This window comes from Dreissena polymorpha, chromosome 3, assembly GCF_020536995.1.
Source record: "Dreissena polymorpha isolate Duluth1 chromosome 3, UMN_Dpol_1.0, whole genome shotgun sequence".
Taxonomy (NCBI): Eukaryota; Metazoa; Mollusca; class Bivalvia; order Myida; family Dreissenidae; genus Dreissena; species Dreissena polymorpha.
Window position 1 is genome coordinate 87821936 of NC_068357.1, and position 24764 is coordinate 87846699.

A 24764-nucleotide genomic window follows, 5' to 3' on the forward strand; every position below is an offset into this window, starting at 1 on the left:
ATAACTACACACAGTGCCTCCATGATACATTGTATATGTCGGCAAAGTATCATAAAAGATTAGCCTGTGCAGACCGCAAAGGCTAATCAGGGACGCCACTTTGCTTTTATTGTATTTTTCATGTGAAGTTAGTCTTTTCTTAACAAAAATGCAGGAAAATCCAGACTGCAATGCCAATCTGGAATGACACTTAACGCCATGCATTAAACCCCGTTTTCCTAAAGCGAGGCTTATAAACAGGAGTTCTTACCTTCCCGGAGCACCCCTAGGTTCCAGCATGTTTCTCTTCATCAGGCTGTTAAATCTGTCTAGTAAAAGATGACCTTCTGGCTGCAAGGGACAATGAAAGTTTCATTAAAACATGATGAAAAAAACATGAATGGTCAAATGCATTTCTAATATCCTTAACTGACTCATACATTTAGTTGAAAGAGAAAACCCGAGCTTAATGCATGTACGTAAAGTGTCGTCCAAGATTACCCTTTGCACAGGCTTATCAAGGCACAGGCTTATCAAGGACAACACTTTGCACATACATGTTTTTTTTTTAAATATGGGCCTCCTTTTAACGAAAACGTCTATAAGACACAAAGTGCCGTCCCTGATTAATCTGGGACAACGCTTTATTCACATGCATTCAGCCTCATTTTACAAGAGCACTGCTTATTTCTAGAACATTTACAGCAACTGATATCTAGTAAACACAGAAACTAATGCTGAACTTACCCGTAGTTCCCTCAGCGACCCAACCAACTCATCACTTAACTTCACCTCAAGGTCAGGTTCCACAAATCTAGGGTAAAGGTCAAGGACATATGCTGCTTGTGATGATCATATTTTCCTATTACTGAGACAATAAAGTAATATTTTAATGTAGCTGTTTAAAGCAATACCCTAAACATTTATACCTCTGTGGAACCTGTTATCACACAAGTACGTAATAATTATATGTATTTTACGTCCATTTTGAGCTATGATATTACACTAGTATGGATACCTAATTGTTCACAATTATTTTGTTCTAAAATACACCCATTTACATTACATATACCTTATATAAGCACTGCACATGCAAAAATATAACCGAAATACCATAATTTAATCACAGCAAATGCCCCACATTCAACAAAGCCACCCTTATTTTTGTTTGCGCTTGCCTCTAAATCCCAACCATCTCAATTGATAGAAAAGGATACTTATTTTTTGAGAGGCGTTTTGTTTTGAATGCCTCCTGAGCCCTCTGTTCTGCACGCTTCTTGGCTTTCACTTCACTCTCAGCCTCCTCCGCCTTGATCTCCCTCTTAATGGACCTTAATCTGTAACATGTAACATTGAGATGGAAAGCTGCGTTCTGGAAAAACTGGGCTTTTGCCATGTGCGTAAAGTGTTGTCCCTGATTAGCCTTTGCAGTCTGCACAGGCTAATCAGGGATGACACTTTCCACTTTATCATTTTTGTGTGTTCAAAGCATGTCTCTTCTTAACAAAAACTTATTTAAAGCAGAAAGTGCAGTCTGTACAGGCTAATCTGGGATGACACTCAATGTAAAATGTTAATGCATTAAGCCCAGTTTTCCTAAAAAAAGGTTCATGGTATAAATCTTTTTGTCAGATTTAACAGAGACATGGTGTTAATCTCTCAGACATAGCAGATACATTGAATTACGGTAATATGTCAGATGTAACATAGAAACATAGTATTAATCTATCAGATGTTGCAGAGACATGGTATTAATCTGTCAGATGTAACAGTGTCATGGTATTAATCTGTCAGATGTAGAAAAGACATTATGTTAATCTGTAAGATGTAGCAGAGACATGGCATTAATCTATCGGATGTAGCAGACGTTGTGTTTATATGTCAGATGTATCAGATATGTGGCATTAATCTGTTGGATAGATATAACAAAGAAAACAGGGCTTTAATCTGTCAGATAGATGTAACATAGAGACATGACTAAAATCTGTCAGGTGTTACAGACATTGTATTAATCTGTCACATAGATGTAATGAAGTCATGACATTTATCTGTTAAATAAATGAAACAGAGAGACATGGCATTAATAGAAACATTACTCTAACCTGCCAGATAGACGTAAACAAGGAACATAGCTTTAACATGTCTGCTGTAATCAAGAGTCATGGCTTTGATCTGTCATGTAACAGAGACATGCATAACACCAAAGCACAACTCTTTACATGATTGTCAAACTGAAATTATACTCAACTATGTGACCTTTCTATTGAAAATTAACAAAAATATCATTGTCAAAGTATCCAATAAACAATATAAAAACAAGAGCTGACTCCATCTGAAGACATATGCCCCCAAAAAACGCTTTTTCGAAACCTTAACACGGACCCTTAGTTCAAGGTCAAGGTAAAAGGGGTCAAAATTGTTGTGCATATGGAAAGGCCATGTCCATATACACATGCATACCAAATATGAAGGCTACATCTGAAGCGATGAGCATTTTTCGAAACCTAAACGCAAAAGTGTGACGGAAAGACAGACAGACGGACAGACAGACAGACGGACAGACTGACAGACAGACAGACAGTGCAATCACTATATGCCCTCTTTCGGGGGCATTAAAAGACCATGTCCTGAGATTAAAGCAGTAAAATATAGTAACAAATACTAGAAAATTAAATGGTTGACGATGTTATAATCTGTCCATTGGCCAGTAAAGTCAGTGACTCTAGAAATTTAGTTAGATAAGTTATTGTTTCAAGGTCAAAAGTCCTTACATGCATGTGCATGAGACTGCATTAAATGAGAATTCACACGATAAGTAAACATATTGATGACAGTTGATGACACTGACGAAGCGTTTCCAGTTTTGATTCTATTTACCTGTTGAAGTTGTTATCTTTTATTCTCTTCTCTTTTTGCCTCTTTGCAGCCTCTAACTGTCATAACCAATAATATATGAGTAAATTTAGCGTAGTCATTTGTAACATTCAAACACACTTGTTGAAGCTTACAAATTTCATTTTATCACTGTTATTTTAATATTAATAAGACAGATTTAAAGCTAAATAAAGTTTAGGAAATCTATAATTTATCTACCTTTGGAAAATAAACAGTATTATAATTATGTATTATAACTTTCATAAATTATAATAATCCATTATGACCATTCTACCACATATTATAATTATTTATTATAATTTGAATTAATTATAATTATTAATCATGATTATTTGAACACACTGAAATTGTCATACACTAATGAGCAAGCAGATTAAGAAGTACCGTATATTAAATGTTTATGTACAAAGAAATAACTTCTATAGTTTATCTTATCTGTATTCAATTTTCATACATAATGACTAAAGTTAAAACTTTATTTTACCATTATATTGTTAATACATAATTGATGCATACATGAATAATTGACAAAAAATTATATATCAATTATTGACATCATCAAACAGAAAATCATTTCTTTAAACTAAAAAATAATTTGTAGTAAATTTGCATAAAATTCAAATTAAAATTATTTACGTAATAAAATTAACATGAACACAAAACAAACAGACATAAACAACAAGACTATTGTCAAGCAATATGGTCCCCTACCGGTGAAACTCCACCATTGTCTGAATTTTTATTTTTTTTAAGTATTTGTTACCATAGCAACCAGAATTTTCGACGTAGGAACAAAATGAAATGACGTGCATAATCTGCATATTGCCATCCAACCATGTTTCAAGTTTCATGAAAAAATATGAAGAACTTTTAAAGTTATCGCAGGATCCAGAAAAGTGTGACAGACAGAGTGACTGACTGACTGACGCAAACCATAAGTCCCCTCCGGTTTCACCGGTAGTGGACAATCAACAAGAGGCCCCAAAGGGCCCTGGGTCGCTCAAATGAGAGACTAAGATGGAAAGAAACAAAGATTAAAACTCTTCAGAATATATTTCAAATTATTGGTATGAGAAGACTGACTTTAACAAGAGCTGTCACCATAGGATGACTTATGCCCCCTATAAACACTTGATAGAAGTTATGAGCTTTTTTCGAAACCTAAACGCAGATTTCAAAACCTTAACACGGACCCTAAGTTCAAGGTCAAGTTCACAGGGTTAAACATTTTTGTGCATATGGAAAGGCCTCGTCCATATACACATGCATACCAAATATAAAGGTTGTATCTCAAGGGACATAGAAGTTATGAGCATTTTTCGAAACCTAAACGCAGATTTCGAAACCTAAACACTGACCCTAAGTTCAAGGTCAAGGTCACAAGGGTAAAAATGTGTGTGCGTATGGAAAGGCTTTGTCCATATACACATGCATACCAAATATGAAGGTTATATCTCAAGGGACATAGAAGTTATGAGCATTTTTCGAAACCTAAACACAGATTTCGAAACCTAAACGCGGACTCTAAGTTCAAGGTCAAGGTCACAGGGGTAAAAAAAATTGTGCGTATGGAAAGGCCTGGTCCATATACACATGCATACCAAATATGAAGGTTATATCTCAAGGGACATAGAAGTTATGAGCATTTTTCTAAACCTAAATGCAGATTTCGAAACCTAAACGCGGACCCTAAGTTCAAGGTCAAGGTCACAGGGGTAAACAATTTTGTGCGTATGGAAAGGCCTTGTCCATATACTTATGCATACCAAATATGAAGGTTTTATCTCAAGGGACATAAAAGTTATGAGCATTTTACGAAACCTAAACGCAGATTTCGAAACCTAAACGCAGACCCTAAGTTCAAGGTCAAGGTCACAGGGGTAAAAATTTGCGTGCGTATGGAAAGGCCTTGTCCATGTACACATGCATACCAAATTTGAAGGTTATATCTCAAGGGACATAGAAGTTATGAGCATTTTTCGAAACCTAAATGCAAAGTGTGACGGAAAGACTGACGGGGCATCAAAATAAGGTGTTCCAAAGTATTCACAATAGGCCTATATAGACTAGGCCCAAGCGTTCTTGAGTTATCATCTGACAACCACCTGGTGGACGGACCGACAGACCGACCGACCGACCGACCGACAGACCGACCGACATGAGCAAAGCAATATACTCCCTCTTCTTCGAAGGGGGGCATAAGAATTACCCCACCCACCCTGGCGGCCATGTTTTTAATACCCAGATTTTTTTTGAATATATATATATAAAGAAAATGCTAAACAATTTTAAGCGTATGGAAAGGCCTTGTCCATATACTTATGCATACCAAATATGAAGGTTTTATCTCAAGGGACATAGAAGTTATGAGCATTTTACGAAACCTAAACGCAGATTTCGAAACCCAAACGCGGACCCTAAGTTCAAGGTCAAGGTCACAGGGGTAAAAATTTGCGTGCGTATGGAAAGGCCTTGTCCATATACACATGCATACCAAATATGAAGGTTATATCTCAAGGGACATAGAAGTTATGAGCATTTTTCGAAACCTAAATGCAAAGTGTGACGGAAAGACGGACGGGGCATCAAAATAAGGTGTTCCAAAGTATTCACAATAGGCCTATATAGACTAGGCCCAAGCGTTCTTGAGTTATCATCTGACAACCACCTGGTGGACGGACCGACAGACCGACCGACAGACCGACCGACATGAGCAAAGCAATATACTCCCTCTTCTTCGAAGGGGGGCATAAAAATTACCCCACCCACCCTGGCGGCCATGTTTTTAATACCCAGATTTTTTTTGAATATATATATATAAAGAAAATGCTTCTTACGTACATACAGAGAAAACTGCCCCATTCCCTGGCGGCCATGTTTTTCCACTGATCAAAACCATTTTCAAACTCATCCAACATATCAATAAAACCAATGTTTTGACCAAGTTTCATGATGATTGGCCAAAAAAATGTGACTTCTAGAGTGTTCACAAGCTTTTTTTACTATAAAAATATAAGGAGAAAGACCCCCCCCCTGACGGCAATGTTTTTTTACCGTTTCGAACCATTTTTCGAACTCAACCGTCATATCCAGGAAACAAATGTGCTGACCAAATTTCATGAAGATTGGGCAAAAAAGGTGTCATCTAGACTGTTCACATGTTTACACTATATTCATATTAAGAAAACTGCCCCGGCAATGTTTTTTTCACCGATCATGACCATTTTCGAACTTGTCTGAGAAATCTTTAAAATCGATATAGAGAAAACTGCCCCGCCCCCTGGCAGCCATGTTTTTTCACCCATCTGTACCATTTTGGAACTTGTCCGAGATATCAATGAAACCAATGTTTTGACCAAGTTTCATGATGATTGGACAAAAATTGTGACTTCTAGAGTGGTCACAAGGTTTCTCTATAGCCATACAGTCGACTCTCGTTATCTCGAAGTCGGCGGAAACAAGAAAAAATATCGAGATAACGAGAGTTCAAGATAACCAAAAAATGAGACGAAATTTTACCTTGATTTTAACATCTATATACCTACTAAGTGGTCTAGCTAAAGTCGTCACCGTGTGGCATAATACTCTCTACTACCCTATATATACGCGTTTTTACGAGGAACGACTAAATTTGCTATTTAAATGCTTAAAATGACATTTTAAGTGTTACTGAATTGCATGAACACATGCAGTTATCATTTTCTAAACTGTCGAGTAAAAATCCGGTAATGTTGCTATTTAAAGTTATGATGCAATTGACGTCCGATCAAGACAGGGGTTTTTCATCTGAACATGCGTAAATCACGTTCCGGAATACTGAACTGAACATGTACATTTTGTAGTTTAAAATGCAAAGTTCAACCAATTATTAGTACAGGATAAAATAAACCCACAGGTTATAAAGTGACAGGCCTTACTCAAGTGTTAATGGCAAACGACATTACACACGTGTGGTGATTGATGCAATTAACGGATCAATTGCCTACTGCACAGTATCAGGAGCAGCCGGGCGAAGCGGGACGTTGAAGTATCAAAGACAAATTTTCTCACCTTTCCAGACACTGGGACAGTTATTCGCACTTCGAGATAAACCACAGTAAATACATGTAAAATCGGGACTCGGGACAACTTTTTATATCGAGATATCGAATTATTCGACATAACGAAAATCGAGATATGCGATGTTTATTAATAAAGATAAACAAGAGCACCGCCTTGCGGGTGCAGACCACTCATCTCTTTTCTTTTTAAAGGTGAAGGGACTCTCATTTTCAATCACAAAGGAGGGAGGGGTGGAGTGAAGAGGGGTGTATAGTGTGGGGGTGTGGAATTTATTACATTATCTTCCAAAAATGCGAAAAAAAAACGGAAAAAAAAATTCGGGGGGGGGGGGGTGGGGGGGAGTGGGGGGGGGGGTTTCTTGGGTGCGATGGTTGGACGTTATTTCAAACATAAAATAATAAAAAATAAATATTTGTGTTTTTTAACCGTTTCAAAAAAATAAAAAATTGGGGGGGTGGGGTGGGTGGGGGGTATAGTGTGAGGGTGTGGTGGTAATTTGTGAGATGATCTTAAAAAAAAAAATTTAAAAAAAAAATTTAGAGGGGGTGGGGGGAGGGGGGGGGGTGTGGGAGGGATTCTTGGGTGTGATGGTTGAAACGGTATTTCAAACATAAAAATAAATTTGTGTTTTTTAACCGTTTCAAAAAAAAAAAATTGGGGGTGGGGTGGGGGGGTATAGTGTGAGGGTGTGGTGGTCATTTGAGATGATCTTAAAAAAAAAAAAAAAAATTAGGGGGGGAGGGGGGGGGGGGAGGGCACACGGGATGGTTTGGGTGCAGTCTATTGTGGTATGTCAGGTAAGAGTAGTTTTGTCAAAGTATCAATCAAATCTAATCATAAATAAAGAAGTTATGGCAATTTTAGCAAAATTTAATAATTTGACCTTGAGAGTCAAGGTCATTCAAAGGTCAAGGTAAAATTCAACTTGCCAGGTACAGTAACCTCATGATATCATTAAAGTATTTGAAGTTTGAAAGCAATAGCCTTGATACTTAAGAAGTAAAGTGGATCGAAACACAAAATTTAACCATATATTCAAAGTTACTAAGTCAAAAAAGGGCCATAATTCCGTAAAAATGAAAACCAGAGTTATGCAACTTGTCCTTTTACTGTACCCTTATGATAGTTTGCGAGTGTTCCAAGTATGAAAGCAATATCTATGATACTTTAGGGGTAAAGTGGACCAAAACACAAAACTTAACCAAATTTTCAATTTTCTAAGTATAAAGGGCCCATAATTCCGTCCAAATGCCAGTCAGAGTTACATAACTTTTCCTGCACAGTCCCCTTATGATAGTTAATAAGTGTTGCAAGTATGAAAGCAATAGCTTTGATACTGTAGGAATAAAGTGGACCTAAACACAAAACTTAACCAAATTTTCAATTTTCTAAGTATAAAAAGGGCACATAATTCTGTCAAAATGCCAGTCAGAGTAACATTACTTTGCCTGCACAGTCCCCTTATGATAGTTAGTAAGTGTTGCAAGTATGAAAGCAATAGCTTTGATGCTTAAGGAATAAAATGGACCTAAACACAAAACTTAACAAAAAATTTCAATTTTCTAAGTATAAAAAGGGCACATAATTCTGTCAAAATGCATGACAGAGTTATCTAACTTTGCCTGCCCAGTCCCCTCATGATAGTAAGTAGGTGTACCAAGTTTGAATGCAATAGCATTGATACTTTCTGAGAAAAGTAGTCCTAAAAGCAAAACTTAACCAAAATTTTCAATTTTCTAAGTATAAAAAGGGCACATAATTCTGTCAAAATGCAAGCAGGAGTTATCTAACTTTGCCTGCCCAGTCCCCTCATGATAGTAAGTAAGTGTACCAAGTTTGAATGCAATAGCATTGATACTTTCTGAGAAAAGTGGACCTAAACGCAAAACTTAACCGGACGCCGATGCCAACGCCAACGCAGACGCCAACGCCAACGCAGACGCCAAGGTGATGACAATAGCTCATAATTATTTTTCAAAAAATAGATGAGCTAAAAAGCAAAAAAGTTGGGACATTGAGCTTACTTTGACATATCGAGAAAATCAAGATATCTGATGTCGAGATAACGAGAGTCCACTGTATAAGGAATACTGCCCCGCCCCCTGGCGGCCATGTTTTTCGATGGACCGAAACCATTTTTGAACTCAACCAACATATCATTAAGACAAACATTTTGACAAAGTTACATGACGATTGGGCATCAAATGTGACTTCTACAGTGTTCACAAGGTTTTTCTTTTTTTGACCTAGTGACCTAGTTTTTGACCCAGCATGACCCAGTTTCGAACTCGGTCCAGGTATCATTGGGACAAATGTTCTGACCAAGTTTCATGAAGATTGGAAAATAAATGTGGCCTCTAGAGTGTTCACAAGGCAAATGTTGATGACTTTCGCACGACGCACGACGGACAAAAGGCGATCACAATAGCTCACCACGAGCACTTTGTGCTCAGGTGAGCTAAAAAACAGAATAACACTCCATAATTTCCGTACCTTTTCCTTCCTAGCTTTCTCCTTTTTTCTCCTGCGTTCATCTTTTTTGTTCTCGCGCCGGACGGGAGGGTTGACTGAGAGTTTCTCCAGGTCGCCAGGCGCAGTGTCATTGTCACTGTCCTCGTCAAACAGCCCCGCCGACATTTCCAACAGATTAGTGGCCTATGGGGAAGAGCATAGTAGAAGCTGGGAAACTGGGGCTGTAAAGTGTCGTCCCATATTAGCTTGTACAGTTTGCAAAGGCTAATCTGGGACTGCAATTTGTGCTTGGACTGGATTTTCGTTGAGGAGAGACTATCCTTAAATGAGAAAAAGAAGTGACAAAAAACTTAAATCCATTGGAACTTCAAGCCAAGCTTTTAATGTGTTAACTTTGAAAAATATTTGAATATCCAGTGGTAGATTATTCATATTGCCTAAACTCTGAACTATTTAATGAAAATCAATTAACAAGAAAAAAATATTTATTTAATGATAGTTTCATAATTTTAAGTATTACTATTGACATTTTATTTTCTCTTTGTCCCTTTATGTCCTACTGTGAAACCAATACCGGTATTATTCATCAGACACTTTTTTTGTGGGTTCTTTCACTTTCAGCAATGAATTGACATGGCCAACAAACTGCCAAGTCGAAAATGTTATATCAGATTAAAAAAAAAAAATAAAAAAATTTAAGATCAAACAAAAAGGCCAGATTTTAGAAATCAAAGAAATTTCATGTCAACAAAAATAAATGACTCCACAGAACTATAAGTTCAGATTCACACCACAGTTAAACACTTTCTAGCTTAGGAGCAATGTGGAAATACCTATATGCAACCAGTATAAACCAGAATAGCCTACAAGTAACTCAGTCTGTTCAGGATTTATTCTGATTGATGCTCATCAGTATCTCATAGTTGGAAATGAAGGCTTTTAAAAAGTGGAATCTTTAGAAATTTATTTTGATTTTTTACGAAGCTACAAAAACGTCAAAGTGTGTATCCGAGTAGTATAGGGTTTACTGTCAACACCCACCTCTGTTGGTGCATCTGCAGCAGACGGGAATTTAGAGTCCAGCGCACGTTTTATTCTCTCTTCCTCTTGAAGCTTTTTCTCTTCTGTGATATGTGCTTTCTTTAACAAATCCTGACAAAGAAATATTTTAACATTTGAGACATGTTTTAATTTCATTAATATTTCTGGTGGTTATTGACATGATAAACTGAGTTTCTAATATTTTAATTTATTTTCAGGTACTTAAAATGAAAGACACCCGTCTCTCATAAACTGGATTTCCCACACAAATAATGAGCTCTCGATGGCCCCAAAATAAGACCTTTTTCAATTGCTGAGTCTGGACACTGTGTATCATATCTGGCCAGAACTCCCCAAATTTAATGGCCAGTTATTGTTTGTTAGTTTATTTGGATTATTTGGCTATGTTCAACAGTATTTCAGTCATATGAACCTGCTAGCACTTTTCCTGTGTTAGCTGGTTTACCTATGAGCCCTTCCTACGTAGGCTGGTTCACCTTTGTGCACATACGAATGCCAGTAAGAGACAACAACCTTACTTGAATCAGAATAGGAAGCGAATGGCTGCAGTAATCATATCAGGACCATTCAAGACATATAACCTTGTTAGAAAATGGAGTTTTAGTCCAGTGCTCTACCTACTTCATAATTGTTTAGCTTCAACCAAGGGTTCATGTCTGAAACATTTTCCGTGCTGCCTTTTCTAGCATTGTAATTATTCATAGTATTTTCCCTCATTTCTGATACACCTCCCATGTTAGCTTTCCCAACGTTATAATGGTTCATATTATTATTCCTCATGTCTGATACACTTTCTGTGCCGCCTTTTTAGCATTATAAGCTAGCTGGCCCTGTTTTAACAGCCAGTCATAAACTAAAAGTTACATCACTAGAATTTTTCACCATTAAAAAGGGCCAACTTTCTGATAATTTTCATAAGACCATATACAGTTTTACTGGACTTGTCGGAGGACTGACAAGCTTATCTGAGATTTTCATGGCTAAATTAATAACACCCCTTACACAATAATAAGCAAAACCACTACTCAAGGGCAAGTTAGGTGACCTTTTTGGTAACAACCATAGCAAATGCCATGTTTCAATGTATAGACATACTTTCTGACTTTATACAAGACCCTTTTCGTAACTAGTCTGCACTACCTTAATGACCTACATTTTCGCGCTAACACTACATATATGTAACACTTCCTCATTTTGAATGTCAAACAGTATAATTCAAACTAAGAATAAAGATTAATTTGATGCAAAGATGTTGTACCCAACCTAACCTTTTAAGTTGATACAGATAACAATTACAAACACTTTCCATACTAATGGACTTTTTAATAGTATGGAACAAGCGTTAGAATAATACATAAAATTATAAAAGCAATTGCTGAATAAAGACTGGTCCCTTGATAATATATTTACAGACAAGAGATGTGTTTGTCAGAAACACAATGCCCCCTACTGCGCCACTTTGAAGCTATATATCTGACCTTTGACCTTGAAGGATGACCTTGACCTTTCACCAGTCAAAATGTGCAGCTCCATGAGATACACATACATGCCAAATATGAAGTTTCTATCTTAAACATCTGGGCAATGTTAAAGTTTTCGGACGGACGGATAGACTGACAGACAGTTCAACTGCTATATGCCACCCTACCTAGGCCAAAAAATCTCCTATAACTACATTATTCCTCATAACACATAATACAAATGTTGTTTATAACACCAGTAGTTTGTAAGGTCTGCATGAGCAGTGTGTTGTACACACTGCAATTCAGCACTTACTATTCTCCTTTTGAGTGTGCAATATTGTATGCATAGAAGATATACATGCTTTCAACTAAAACTTAATAAAGTTGTATAAGTTATTTTTTGTATTTTTTTTCAAATACAAACCTTCATGAATTGTACATGAATGTATGTTTACAACTATATTTATGTACCCATCAAGTAGCTATAAATGAAATATGCTGTGAATGACATGGTAGTATGTATGCATCTAATATTATTCAAAGAAAATAAAGTTTTGCAAACGGAAAAAAAAACATGACAAAATTGTAAAAATGTGAACAACAACCCCCTTTAATTATGAGTTATGGACTAAACATTAGAAACATGCCTACAAGAAATGAAACAAGAGATGTGTTTGTCAGAAACACAATGCCCCCTATTGCGCCGCTTTGAAATCATATATTTGACCTTTGACCTTGAAGGATGACATTGACCTTTCACCAATGTGCAGCTCCATGAGATACACATGCATTCCAAATATCAAGTTGCCATCTTCAATAATGCAAAAGTTATTGCAAAACTATAACCAAGGTTAAAGTTTTGGGACACACACAATGAATGAATGAATGACAGACAGACAGACAGGCCAAAAACAATATGCCCCTGATCTTTCGATCTGGGGGCATAAAAAAGAAAGATAAGCCTAACTGTCAGCAAGCCTGTTATTCCTCATATCCTGGGTTATATGATGCTCCAGGGTGGGGTATCTCTACTGCTGGTACGAGGGACGTGGGCTACATACCTGATATTCCTCGTATCCTGGGTTATATGACGCTCCAGGGTGGGGTACCTCTACTGCTGGTACGAGGGACGTGGGCTACATACCTGATATTCCTCGTATCCTGGGTTATATGACGCTCCAGGGTGGGGTATCTCTACTGCTGGTACGAGGGATGTGGGCTACATACCTGATATTCCCCGTATCCTGGGTTATATGAGGCTCCAGGGTGGGGTATCTCTACTGCTGGTACCAGGGACGTGGGCTACATACCTGATATTCCTCGTATCCTGGGTTATATGGCACTCCAGGGTGGTGTATCTCTACTGCTGGTACTAGGGACGTTGGCTACATACCTGATACTCCTCGTATCCTGGGTAATATGACACTCCAGGGTGGGGTATCTCTACAGCTGGTACTAGGGACGTGGGCTACATACCTGATATTCCTCGTATCCTGGATTATATGAGGCTCCAGGGTGGGGTATCTCTACTGCTGGTACGAGGGACGTGGGCTACATACCTGATACTCCTCATATCCTGGGTTATATGAGGCTCCAGGGTGGGGTATCTCTACAGCTGGTACTAGGGACGTGGGCTTCATACCTGATTTTCTTTGTATCCTGGGTTACTATATGAGGCTCCAGGGTGGGGTATCTCTACTGCTGGTACTAGGGACGTGGGCTACATACCTGATACTCCTCTTATCCTGGGTTATATGAGGCTCCAGGGTGGGGTATCTCTACTGCTGGTACGAGGGACGTGAGCTACGTACCTGATACTCCTCGTTTCCTGGGTTATATGACAATCCAGGGTGGGGTATCTCTACAGCTGGTACTAGGGACGTGGGCTACGTACCTGATACTCCTCGTATCCTGGGTTATATGAGGCTCCAGGGTGGAGTTTCTCTACAGCTGGTACTAGGGACGTGGGCTACATACCTGATACTCATTGTATCCTGGGTTATATGAGGCTCCAGGGTGGAGTATCTCTACAGCTGGTACCAGGGTTGTGGGCTACATACCTGATATGCCTCGTATCCTGGGTTATATGAGGCACCAGGGTGGGGTATCTCTACAGCTGGTACTAGAGTTGTGGGCTACATACCTGATATTCCTCGTATCCTGGGTTATATGAGGCTCCAGGGTGGTGTATTTCTACAGCTGGTACTAGGGACGTGGGCTACATACCTGATTTTCCTCGTATCCTGGGTTATATGACACTCCAGGGTGGGGTATCTCTACTGCTGGTATGAGGGACGTGGGCTACATACCTGATACTCCTCGTATCCTGGGTTATATGAGGCTCCAGGGTGGGGTATCTCTACTGCTGTTACTAGGGACGTGGGCTTCATACCTGATACTCCTCGTATCCTGGGTTATATGAGGCTCCAATGTGGGGTTTCTCTACAGCTGGTACTGGGGAAGTGGGCTACATACCTCATATTCCTCGTATCCTGGGTTATATGAGGCTCCAGGGTGGAGTATCTCTACAGCTGGTACTAGGGACGTGGGCTACGTACCTGATACTCCTTGTATCCTGGGTTATATGAGGCTCCAGGGTGGAGTATCTCTACAGCTGGTACCAGGGTTGTGGGCTACATACCTGATATTCCTCGTATCCTGGGTTATATGAGGCTCAAGGGTGGGGTATTTCTACAGCTGGTACTAAGGACGTGGGCTACATACCTGATATTCCTCGTATCCTGGGTTATATGACACTCCAGGGTGAGGTATCTCTACTGCTGGTACGAGGTACGTGGGCTACATACCTGATATTCCTCGTATCCTGGGTTATATATGGCTCCAGGGTTGGGTATCTCTACTGCTGGTACGAGAAACGTGGGCTACGTACCTGATACTCATCGTATCCTGGGTTATATGAGGCTCCAGGGTTGGGTATCTCTACTGCTGGTACGAGAAACGTGGGCTACATACCTGATATTCCTCGTATCCTGGGTTATATATGGCTCCAGGGTTGGGTATCTCTACTGCTGGTACGAGAAACGTGGGCTACATACCTGATATTCCTCGTATGCTGGGTTATATGAGACTCCAGGGTGAGGTATCTCTACTGCTGGTACAAAGGATGTGGGCTTCATACCTGATACTCCTCGTATCCTGGGTTATTTGACACTCCAGGGTGGGGTATCTCTACTGCTGGTACCAGGGTTGTGGGCTACATACCTGATATTCCTCGTATTCTGGGTTATATGAGACTCCAGGGTGGAGTATCTCTACAGCTGGTACTAGGGCATGGGCTACATACCTGATACTCCTCGTATCCTGGGTTATATGAGGCTCCAGGGTGGAGTATCTCTACAGCTGGTACCAGGGTTGTGGGCTACATACCTGATATTCCTCGTATCCTGGGTTATATGAGACTCCAGGGTGGGGTATTTCTACTGCTGGTATGAGGGACATGGGCTACATACCTGATATTCCTCGTATTCTGGGTTATATATGGCTCCAGGGTGGGGTATCTCTACTGCTGGTATGAGGGACATGGGCTACATACCTGATATTCCTCGTATTCTGGGTTATATGAGGCTCCAGGGTGGGGTATCTCTACTGCTGGTACTAGGGACGTGGGCTTCATACCTGATACTCCTCGTATCCTGGGTTATATGAGGCTCCAGGGTGGAGTATCTCTACAGCTGGTACTAGGGACGTGGGCTACGTACCTGATACTCCTCGTATCCTGGGTTATATGAGGCTCCAGGGTGGAGTATCTCTACAGCTGGTACCAGGGTTGTGGGCTACATACCTGATATTCCTCGTATCCTGGGTTATATGAGGCTCAAGGGTGGGGTATTTCTACAGCTGGTACTAGGGATGTGGGCTACATACCTGATATTCCTCGTATCCTGGGTTATATGAGGCTCCAGGGTGGGGTATTTCACTGCTGGAACGAGGGACGTGGGCTACATACCTGATTCTCCTCGTATCCTGGGTTATATGAGGCTCCAGGGTGGGGTATCTCTACAGCTGGTACTAGGGACGTGGGCTACATACCTCATATTCCTCGTATCCTGGGTTATATGAGGCTCCAGGGTGGAGTATCTCTACAGCTGGTACTAGGGACGTGGGCTACGTACCTGATACTCCTCGTATCCTGGGTTATATGAGGCTCCAAGGTGGAGTATCTCTACAGCTGGTACCAGGGTTGTGGGCTACATACCTGATATTCCTCGTATCCTGGGTTATATGAGGCTCAAGGGTGGGGTATTTCTACAGCTGGTACTAGGGACGTGGGCTACATACCTGATATTCCTCGTATCCTGGGTTATATGACACTCCAGGGTGAGGTATCTCTACTGCTGGTACGAGGGATGTGGGCTACATACCTGATATTCCTCGTATCCTGGGTTATATGAGGCTCCAGGGTGGGGTATTTCACTGCTGGTACGAGGGACGTGGGCTACATACCTGATACTCCTCGTATCCTGGGTTATATGAGGCTCCAGGGTGGGGTATCTCTACAGCTGATACTAGGGACGTGGGCTACATACCTCATATTCCTCGTATCCTGGGTTATATGAGGCTCCAGGGTGGAGTTTCTCTACAGCTGGTACCAGGGTTGTGGGCTACATACCTGATATTCCTCGTATCCTGGGTTATATGAGACTCCAGGGTGGGGTATTTCTACTGCTGGTATGAGGGACATGGGCTACATACCTGATATTCCTCGTATTCTGGGTTATATATGGCTCCAGGGTGGGGTATCTCTACTGCTGGTATGAGGGACATGGGCTACATACCTGATATTCCTCGTATTCTGGGTTATATGAGGCTCCAGGGTGGGGTATCTCTACTGCTGCAGGGGTTCCGCTGTCGATCGCCATTGGCGCCAAATTTTTAAATGTGGCTCCAATTTTTTAAAAGTGGCGAATTTCAAAAAATCGGTAAAATCCTATCCGAAAATGTACTGCGAGTCGAAAGCACGCGACCGAGCATTAGCGGCCAGCATCTGTCAGTTGTAAATATTGATTTACGACGATGTAAGCGACCTACAGTGCAGAGTGCATTAGAAATCACCGAAGCGTGTAAGTGTTACAAACGGTGTTTTTACTGCTATTGTCAAGTTTTATGGGGGTTATTATCGGATTAACGGCTCCTTTATGATATTGAGCAATAAGTTAAGTAACACGGGGACAAACTGTCACGACGATCAATGATTATAATGATTATTAGGGCCGCTATTTCTTTGTGAAAATCAAAACCATGGGGCTGGCAAAAGCATTTAATTTCTCCACATCAACAAATAAAAACTTTTTTCAACAGGTATTTGTGAGCATTTCTGTTTAATAGATTCATTATTGTAATGTTCTGGGAAGGATATAAATTGATTAAGATAACAACAATTTCTGACTTAAATATAAAACATTCACTTGATGTACTATATTTCGGATATGTTAAATTCGGACATTTAAAGATAGGGACATTTATGTGTTGGTTTGATGTTGATAGTTTGTAAAAATATGTTTTATGTTATTTCAGGTAACTAGAATGGATGGTGGCAATTATCTGGGCCTTTCTGTCAGGAAAAAGGCGTGAACAACAGTCATTTAATTGAACCTGGAAATCATCCACCACTAACAGAAAACTTGTTAACAACAGAAGCTGATGTATATCATGTCCAAATGATCAAATATAACTGTTAAACACTTTGAAGTGAGATGCTTTATTTTCTGATTCCCTTTCAAATGATGAACATTGGTGTGATTTTATGTTTAAATAATTAATTTCGAAACATTTATGCAGCATACTGTTTAATACATTGATGTTAACATTATTATATTATTTTGGTTATCTGTGTTGTTTATCAAGTTGAAAAAAATGTTATTTATATACAAATAAAGCTTATTAAGACTTATGAAGGTATGACTTATGAAGGTACTTATTGTTTTTTTTATGAAATAACATACTTTTTAAAGTGATAATATAGTCAATGACATTAATGTAGTAAGGTTTCTTGAAATGATTGTTCTTATTAATAAGGTGGAATAACCGACAGTATTCACGCCGCGAAAAAGTGGCGACAACTTTTTTTGGGCCAGTGGAACCCCTGTGCTGGTACTAGGGACGTGGGCTTCATACCTGATACTCCTCGTATCCTGGGTTATATGAGGCTCCAGGGTGGAGTATCTCTACAGCTGGTACTAGGGACGTGGGCTACGTACCTGATACTCCTCGTATCCTGGGTTATATGAGGCTCCAGGGTGGAGTATCTCTACAGCTGGTACCAGGGTTGTGGGCTACATACCTGATATTCCTCGTATCCTGGGTTATATGAGGCTCAAGGGTGGGGTATTTCTACAGCTGGTACTAGGGATGTGGGCTACTTACCTGATATTGCTCGTATCCTGGGTTATATGAGGCTCCAGGGTGGGGTATTTCACTGCTGGTACGAGGGACGTGGGCTACATACCTGATTCTCCTCGTATCCTGGGTTATATGAGGCTCCAGGGTGGGGTATCTCTACAGCTGGTACTAGGGACGTGGGCTACATACCTCATATTCCTCGTATCCTGGGTTATATGAGGCTCCAGGGTGGAGTATCTCTACAGCTGGTACTAGGGACGTGGGCTACGTACCTGATACTCCTCGTATCCTGGGTTATATGAGGCTCCAAGGTGGAGTATCTCTACAGCTGGTACCAGGGTTGTGGGCTACATACCTGATATTCCTCGTATCCTGGGTTATATGAGGCTCAAGGGTGGGGTATTTCTACAGCTGGTACTAGGGACGTGGGCTACATACCTGATATTCCTCGTATCCTGGGTTATATGACACTCCAGGGTGAGGTATCTCTACTGCTGGTACGAGGGATGTGGGCTACATACCCGATATTCCTCGTATCCTGGGTTATATGAGGCTCCAGGGTGGGGTATTTCACTGCTGGTACGAGGGACGTGGGCTACATACCTGATACTCCTCGTATCCTGGGTTATATGAGGCTCCAGGGTGGGGTATCTCTACAGCTGATACTAGGGACGTGGGCTACATACCTCATATTCCTCGTATCCTGGGTTATATGAGGCTCCAGGGTGGAGTATCTCTACAGCTGGTACTAGGGACGTGGGCTACGTACCTGATACTCCTCGTATCCTGGGTTATATGAGGCTCCAGGTTATATGTATCTCTACAGCTGGTACCAGGGTTGTGGGCTAAATACCTGATATTCCTCGTATCCTGGATTATATGAGGCTCAAGGGTGGGGTATGTCTACAGCTGGTACTAGGGACGTAGGCTACATACCTGATATTCCTCGTATCCTGGGTTATATGACACTCCAGGGTGGGGTATCCCTACTGCTGGTACGAGGGATGTGGGCTACATACCTGATTATCCTCGTATGCTGGGTTATATGAGGCTCCAGGGTGGGGTATCTCTACTGCTGGTACGAGGGACGTGGGCTACATACCTGATACTCCTCGTATCCTGGAATATATGAGGCTCCAGGGTGGGGTATCTCTACAGCTGATACTAGGGACGTGGGCTACATACCTCATATTCCTGGTATCCTGGGTTATATGAGGCTCCAGGGTGGAGTATCTCTACAGCTGGTAGTAGGGACGTGGGCTTTGTACCTGATACTCCTCGTATCCTGGGTTATATGAGGCTCCAGGGTGGAGTATCTCTACAGCTGGTACCAGGGTTGTGGGCTACATACCTGATATTCCTCGTATCCTGGGTTATATGAGGCTCAAGGGTGGGTTATTTCTACAGCTGGTACTAGGGACGTGGGCTATATACCTGATATTCCTCGAATCCTGGGTTATATGACACTCCAGGGTGAGGTATCTCTATTGCTGGTATGAGGGACGTGGGCTACCAGTGATTTTTTTTGCTTTTTTTTCTTACAGCCTGTGCCTTTTGGATTGGGAAAATTAGCGCGATAAACCATGAAATTGGGAAAAATAGCGCGATAAACCATGAAATTGGGAAACATTATAAATATGATTATAAGAACAGAATTAAAATTATTAAAGTATGTTTGACAGCTTTTTTATATTATAAAGTACTAATTTAATGTGTTCTTACAATGAAGACAATGTTAAGTTAATATCCTTCCACATTCATATTGAACTTGCAATAATCTATATAGATTCTTAAATATACCATTTAATCATGACATAACCTCTTTAACAGTAAAAATTTAATTCAGTATTCTTTTAAATTAAATATCATATGGTGAAAACATTAACACATATTTATAAAAAAAACGCTTTAGTGGTCTTGCTATGTTAATGATGTATTATATGGAGTTAAAATAATTTATTTCATTTCTTTACCTTTCAACATCTTGCACTTCAATGCTATTTCAGTAAACTGTAAAGCGTGACAAACATAATAAAGCAGAATATGCATATGAATCTGATTTTACACAGATCCACTAACATATAAATCATATCATGTTTGTCTCTTTCCATTTTCGAACGATACTCATCTTAAATGCATTAACTTTGTGAGTAACGGTGGACTAACTCAAATTTCCCAACACTGATTTCCGTGATGCACATTCACTGTGAAGATTTGTAATAAATATTTGTTGTTTTTATCTCAAACGTTATATTTTGCGTTAATTGACACACGCATTAAATTATTCCGTAATAACCATTTGATATCCGTGGTTAATTTGAATGTTATTTATCATTTTCGCCGCGCATCGCAAATTTCTCGTCTGCTTGCCGCCATCTTGGGCGTGTGTAAAAACAGGCGTTTACAATCGGGATACATCGACTATCGTCGGTATCCTCCGCAATATAGAGAGAGATGTGGATAACGTAAAATCGTATAGACGAGTTAATTGTTATTGTTTACATTCGGGATTTTCCGCGCATGCGCACTGACTGGTTGGCAAAAACACTGGTTACAGTAACGTAAAACATGTATAAAGGGCTTTTGTTTAGTCAATAAATTGATAATAAAAACGAAATAAACATTAAAACTCTTAAAAAAAAGTGCAAATATAGCATATTTAGTACCAAATAAATGTATATTCACAAATAAAATTTCCTCTTCATAAAAATACGAAGTAGTTATTAGCATAGAGTAAACGTGATCGGAAGACTTAATACTGACAATTCCACAAAACAAAACAATAAATTAGCCGTATTCTTTCTGATAATAAGACTTGAATAAATTATATTTAAACCCTAATAAAACATATTTTAATTGTATTATAATTTTAAGTGGTGTGGATAGTGTTTTATTTCATCAGCGATCAATAGAGTCAGAGGTGCATTTAATCAATTATAAAAAAAGCCCTAAAAAGCGGAATACAGTACTATTTTTAAATATTGGGGTAATTTTCTTTTACATTGAATGAATTTACGTTTCGTTTACATTGAATGAATATAAATTCAATTTACCATACAAACGGAAAAACCCTGCATATTAATTACGCAAATGTAACTGTCTTTGCATGTATATTGAAATCTCTATTAGTAATAAGGAGTGATAAAAAGATAGCATTTTATGATAAATGCATATATTTAATTTATCTAACGGCCCCTTTTGTGACTGCTTATGTTCATGATCGTGTTTCGGACCCTGCAGTAATGTACAATCTTTACACATAATAGCGGAGTTAACTTTTGCCGGTACCCGTTAAATACCTTAATTGCATAGGAGTAAAATTGCACAATAGTTAAATGTATAGTTTTTAAACAATGTATTATTAAGTTTTACTGGCTAATAAATATATACACTCGGTCCAGTTAATACATTTCCGACAAATGTCTTCATTTTTTTTTAAATGTTAAAATATTTCATTAAAAAATTAACTTATCAGTATTTTTAGCTTTAAAATGTGGCTTACAACAGTTTGATGTGTGCTGCGTGGATGCAGTAGCGTGTATCCCCGTACATTTCTTCGATGTTGTTATATTTTCAGCCTTCAGAGGCTGGTGGCGGTATTGTGTTTTTATTATTTTTTAAGAATTGTTTTTAATGAAAATTCAATACTGCTCCAGCAGCTGGAGTTTCACTTCTTTATATTAAATGATTGCTCAATATGCCAAGAGATGACATAGAGGTATCGTGACTTATGTTTACTGACCAGACACTCGTCTGCAACATGTGGTTTATGCAGGGGTCCAAGTGTAGGTCCCTGGGTTTATGACACCATGTTTTCTTTGTAATTGTCTGGACAGTATCCGATCATAACGAGATAATCGGTTTGTGATAACAAAGGTGCAATTATACACCGGGATATAAATGCTGCAACAAAGAGTGCCAAAATTAGTGTGAACAATTAAATAAAACAATTACATTAAATAAAAGAATTTATTGAATGTGTAAGAAGGTAAGTTTTTCCAGACACATAAAGGTTCAAACCAGTTACCCTATGTCGCGTACATACAATTGACCTATTCGTTGTTTGTTTTTATCCTTATTTGTTTTCGTTCATTAAATTTAATTCATTCTGAAAGAATTTCAATTTCTGATAAGTTTTTAACTATAAAAGGTTGCGATGAAGTGCCAAGTAGAGAGATTTTTGTTTAACCACATACCGAGCTCTTAGATTGTGTTCCACTCCCGAGTTCGTTGTCAGTAAAAACAAATAATAATAACAACAATAAAATCGTTCCAAAGATGCATTTCCTTGCATGCTAATGTTTTATTCAGACATAATTAGTAAAATTATATTTGATATTGTGCATGATTATCATTAAAAACGAAGATTTCGTCAACCTTCTCTATATGCGCTTATATAAATTGCACCTCTTTTGCCAACCAGTGGGCGGAGTCTAAACTTTGCAGGTGCGTGTGACGTCACGCGTTAACTCGTCTATTCGGCTAAATTCGCGAAAAATACGTAAGTCAGTTGTTGTTCGGCGACGACTCAGCAACTCAATCGGCACTCGTTCGAAATTATTGCTAAATTACATTGTAATCTTATTGGCTTTATTGGGAAAATTTTGTCTTTTTTGGGAAATTTTAATCAAATGTTTGGGAAAAAACGTCATTTTTTGCAATTGGGAAGCAGCCGAATATCGGCTGTAATTTCTGGCAAAAAAAAATCACTGGCTACATACCTGATTATCCTCGTATCCTGGGTTATATGAGGCTCGAGGGTGGGGTATCTCTACAGCTGGTACTAGGGACGTGGGCTTCATACCTGATACTCCTCGTATCCTGGGTTATATGAGGCTCCAGGGTGGAGTATCTCTACAGCTGGTACCAGGGTTGTGGGCTACATACCTGATATTCCTTGTATCCTGGGTTATATGACACTCCAGGGTGGGGTATCTCTACTGCTGGTATGATGGACGTGGGCTACGTACCTGATACTCCTCGTATCCTGGGTTATATGACACTCCAGGGTGGAGTATCTTTATCCCCACGCTTTTTGAAAAAAAGGTGGGGATATTGTGGTTATCTCCGCCGTCCGTCCGTCTGTCTGTCTGTCCGTCCGTCCTGGCCACTATCTCCTCCTACACTAAAAGCACTAGAACCTTGAAACTTACACACATGGTAGCTATGAGCATATGTGCGACCCTGCACTATTTGGAATTTTGATCTGACCCCTGGGTCAAAAGTTATAGCGGTTGGGGTGGGGCCGCGACAGAAATTATCACTCATTTTTTTAGGTTATTTTACATTTACTTCTTTATTTCTACACCGATTCACTTCAAATTGATACTGGACCTCTCTTATAACAATACGGTCAATCTCAACCATGCATGGCCCCATTCCCAACCCTGGGGCGCCCCGCCCACATAGGCCACACCCACCAAAAATTTCCATTTACTATAATTTTTTCATTTCTACACGGATTCACTTCAAATTGATACTGAACTTTTGTTATGACATTAGGGTCAATCTCAACTATGCATGGCCCCAATCCCAACCCTGGGGCGCCCGCCCACATAGGCCACACCCACCAAAAAATTCCATTTACTATAATTTTTTCATTTCTACACGGATTCACTTCAAATTGATACTGAACTTCTCTTATGACATTAGGGTCAATCTCAACTATGCATGGCCCCATAACCAACCCTGGGGCCCCGCCCACATAGACCACACCCACCCAAAATTGCCTTTACTATAATTTCTTCATTTCTACACCGATTCACTTCAATTGATATTGAACTTCTCTTATGACTATACAGTCAATCTCAACTATGCATGGCCCCATTACCAACCCTGGGGCGCCCCGCCCACATAGACCACACCCACCCAAAATTGCCTTTTACTATAATTTCTTCATTTCTACACCGATTCACTTCAAATTGATACTGAACCTCTCTTATGACAATACGGTCAATCTCAACTATGCATGGCCCCATTACCAACCCTGGGGCCCCGCCCACATAGACCACACCCACCCAAAATTGCCTTTTACTATAATTTCTTCTTTTCTAGACCGATTCACTTCAAATTGATACTGAACTTCTCTTATGACAATATGGTCAATCTCAACTATGCATGGCACAATTACCAACCCTGGGGCGCCCTGCCCACATATGTCACACCCACCCAAAATTGCCTTTTACTATAACTTCTTCATTTCTACACCAATTCACTTCTAATTGATGATGAACTTCTCTTATGACAATACGGTCAATCTCAGCTATGCATGGCCCCATTACCAACCCTGGGGCACACCTAGGTCAAACATTCGGCGTGGGGATACGCGTCGGCCTCTGCCGCGCCATTTCTTGTTACTGCTGGTACAAGTGACGTGGGCTACCTACATGATATTCCTCGTATCCTGGGTTATATGACACTCCAGAGTGGGGTATCTCTACTGCTGGTACGAGGGACGTGGGCTACATACCT

General features: G+C 39.7%; 1 protein-coding gene across 2 annotated transcripts in view; it reads right to left on the bottom strand.

Annotated features, from left to right (window-relative positions):
- LOC127875160 (ribosome biogenesis protein NOP53-like) overlaps window positions 1-24764 on the bottom strand; it is a 46871-nt gene that overhangs the window by 2053 nt on the left and 20054 nt on the right. For both annotated transcript variants that reach the window (XM_052420017.1, XM_052420018.1), the window contains exons 8-13: window positions 10450-10560; window positions 9430-9591; window positions 2857-2912; window positions 1197-1316; window positions 727-793; window positions 251-330 (exon numbers count right to left, since the gene is read on the bottom strand). In XM_052420017.1, coding sequence (XP_052275977.1) covers window positions 251-330; window positions 727-793; window positions 1197-1316; window positions 2857-2912; window positions 9430-9591; window positions 10450-10560 — 596 coding nt within the window. The remainder of the gene's footprint in view (window positions 1-250; window positions 331-726; window positions 794-1196; window positions 1317-2856; window positions 2913-9429; window positions 9592-10449; window positions 10561-24764) is intronic.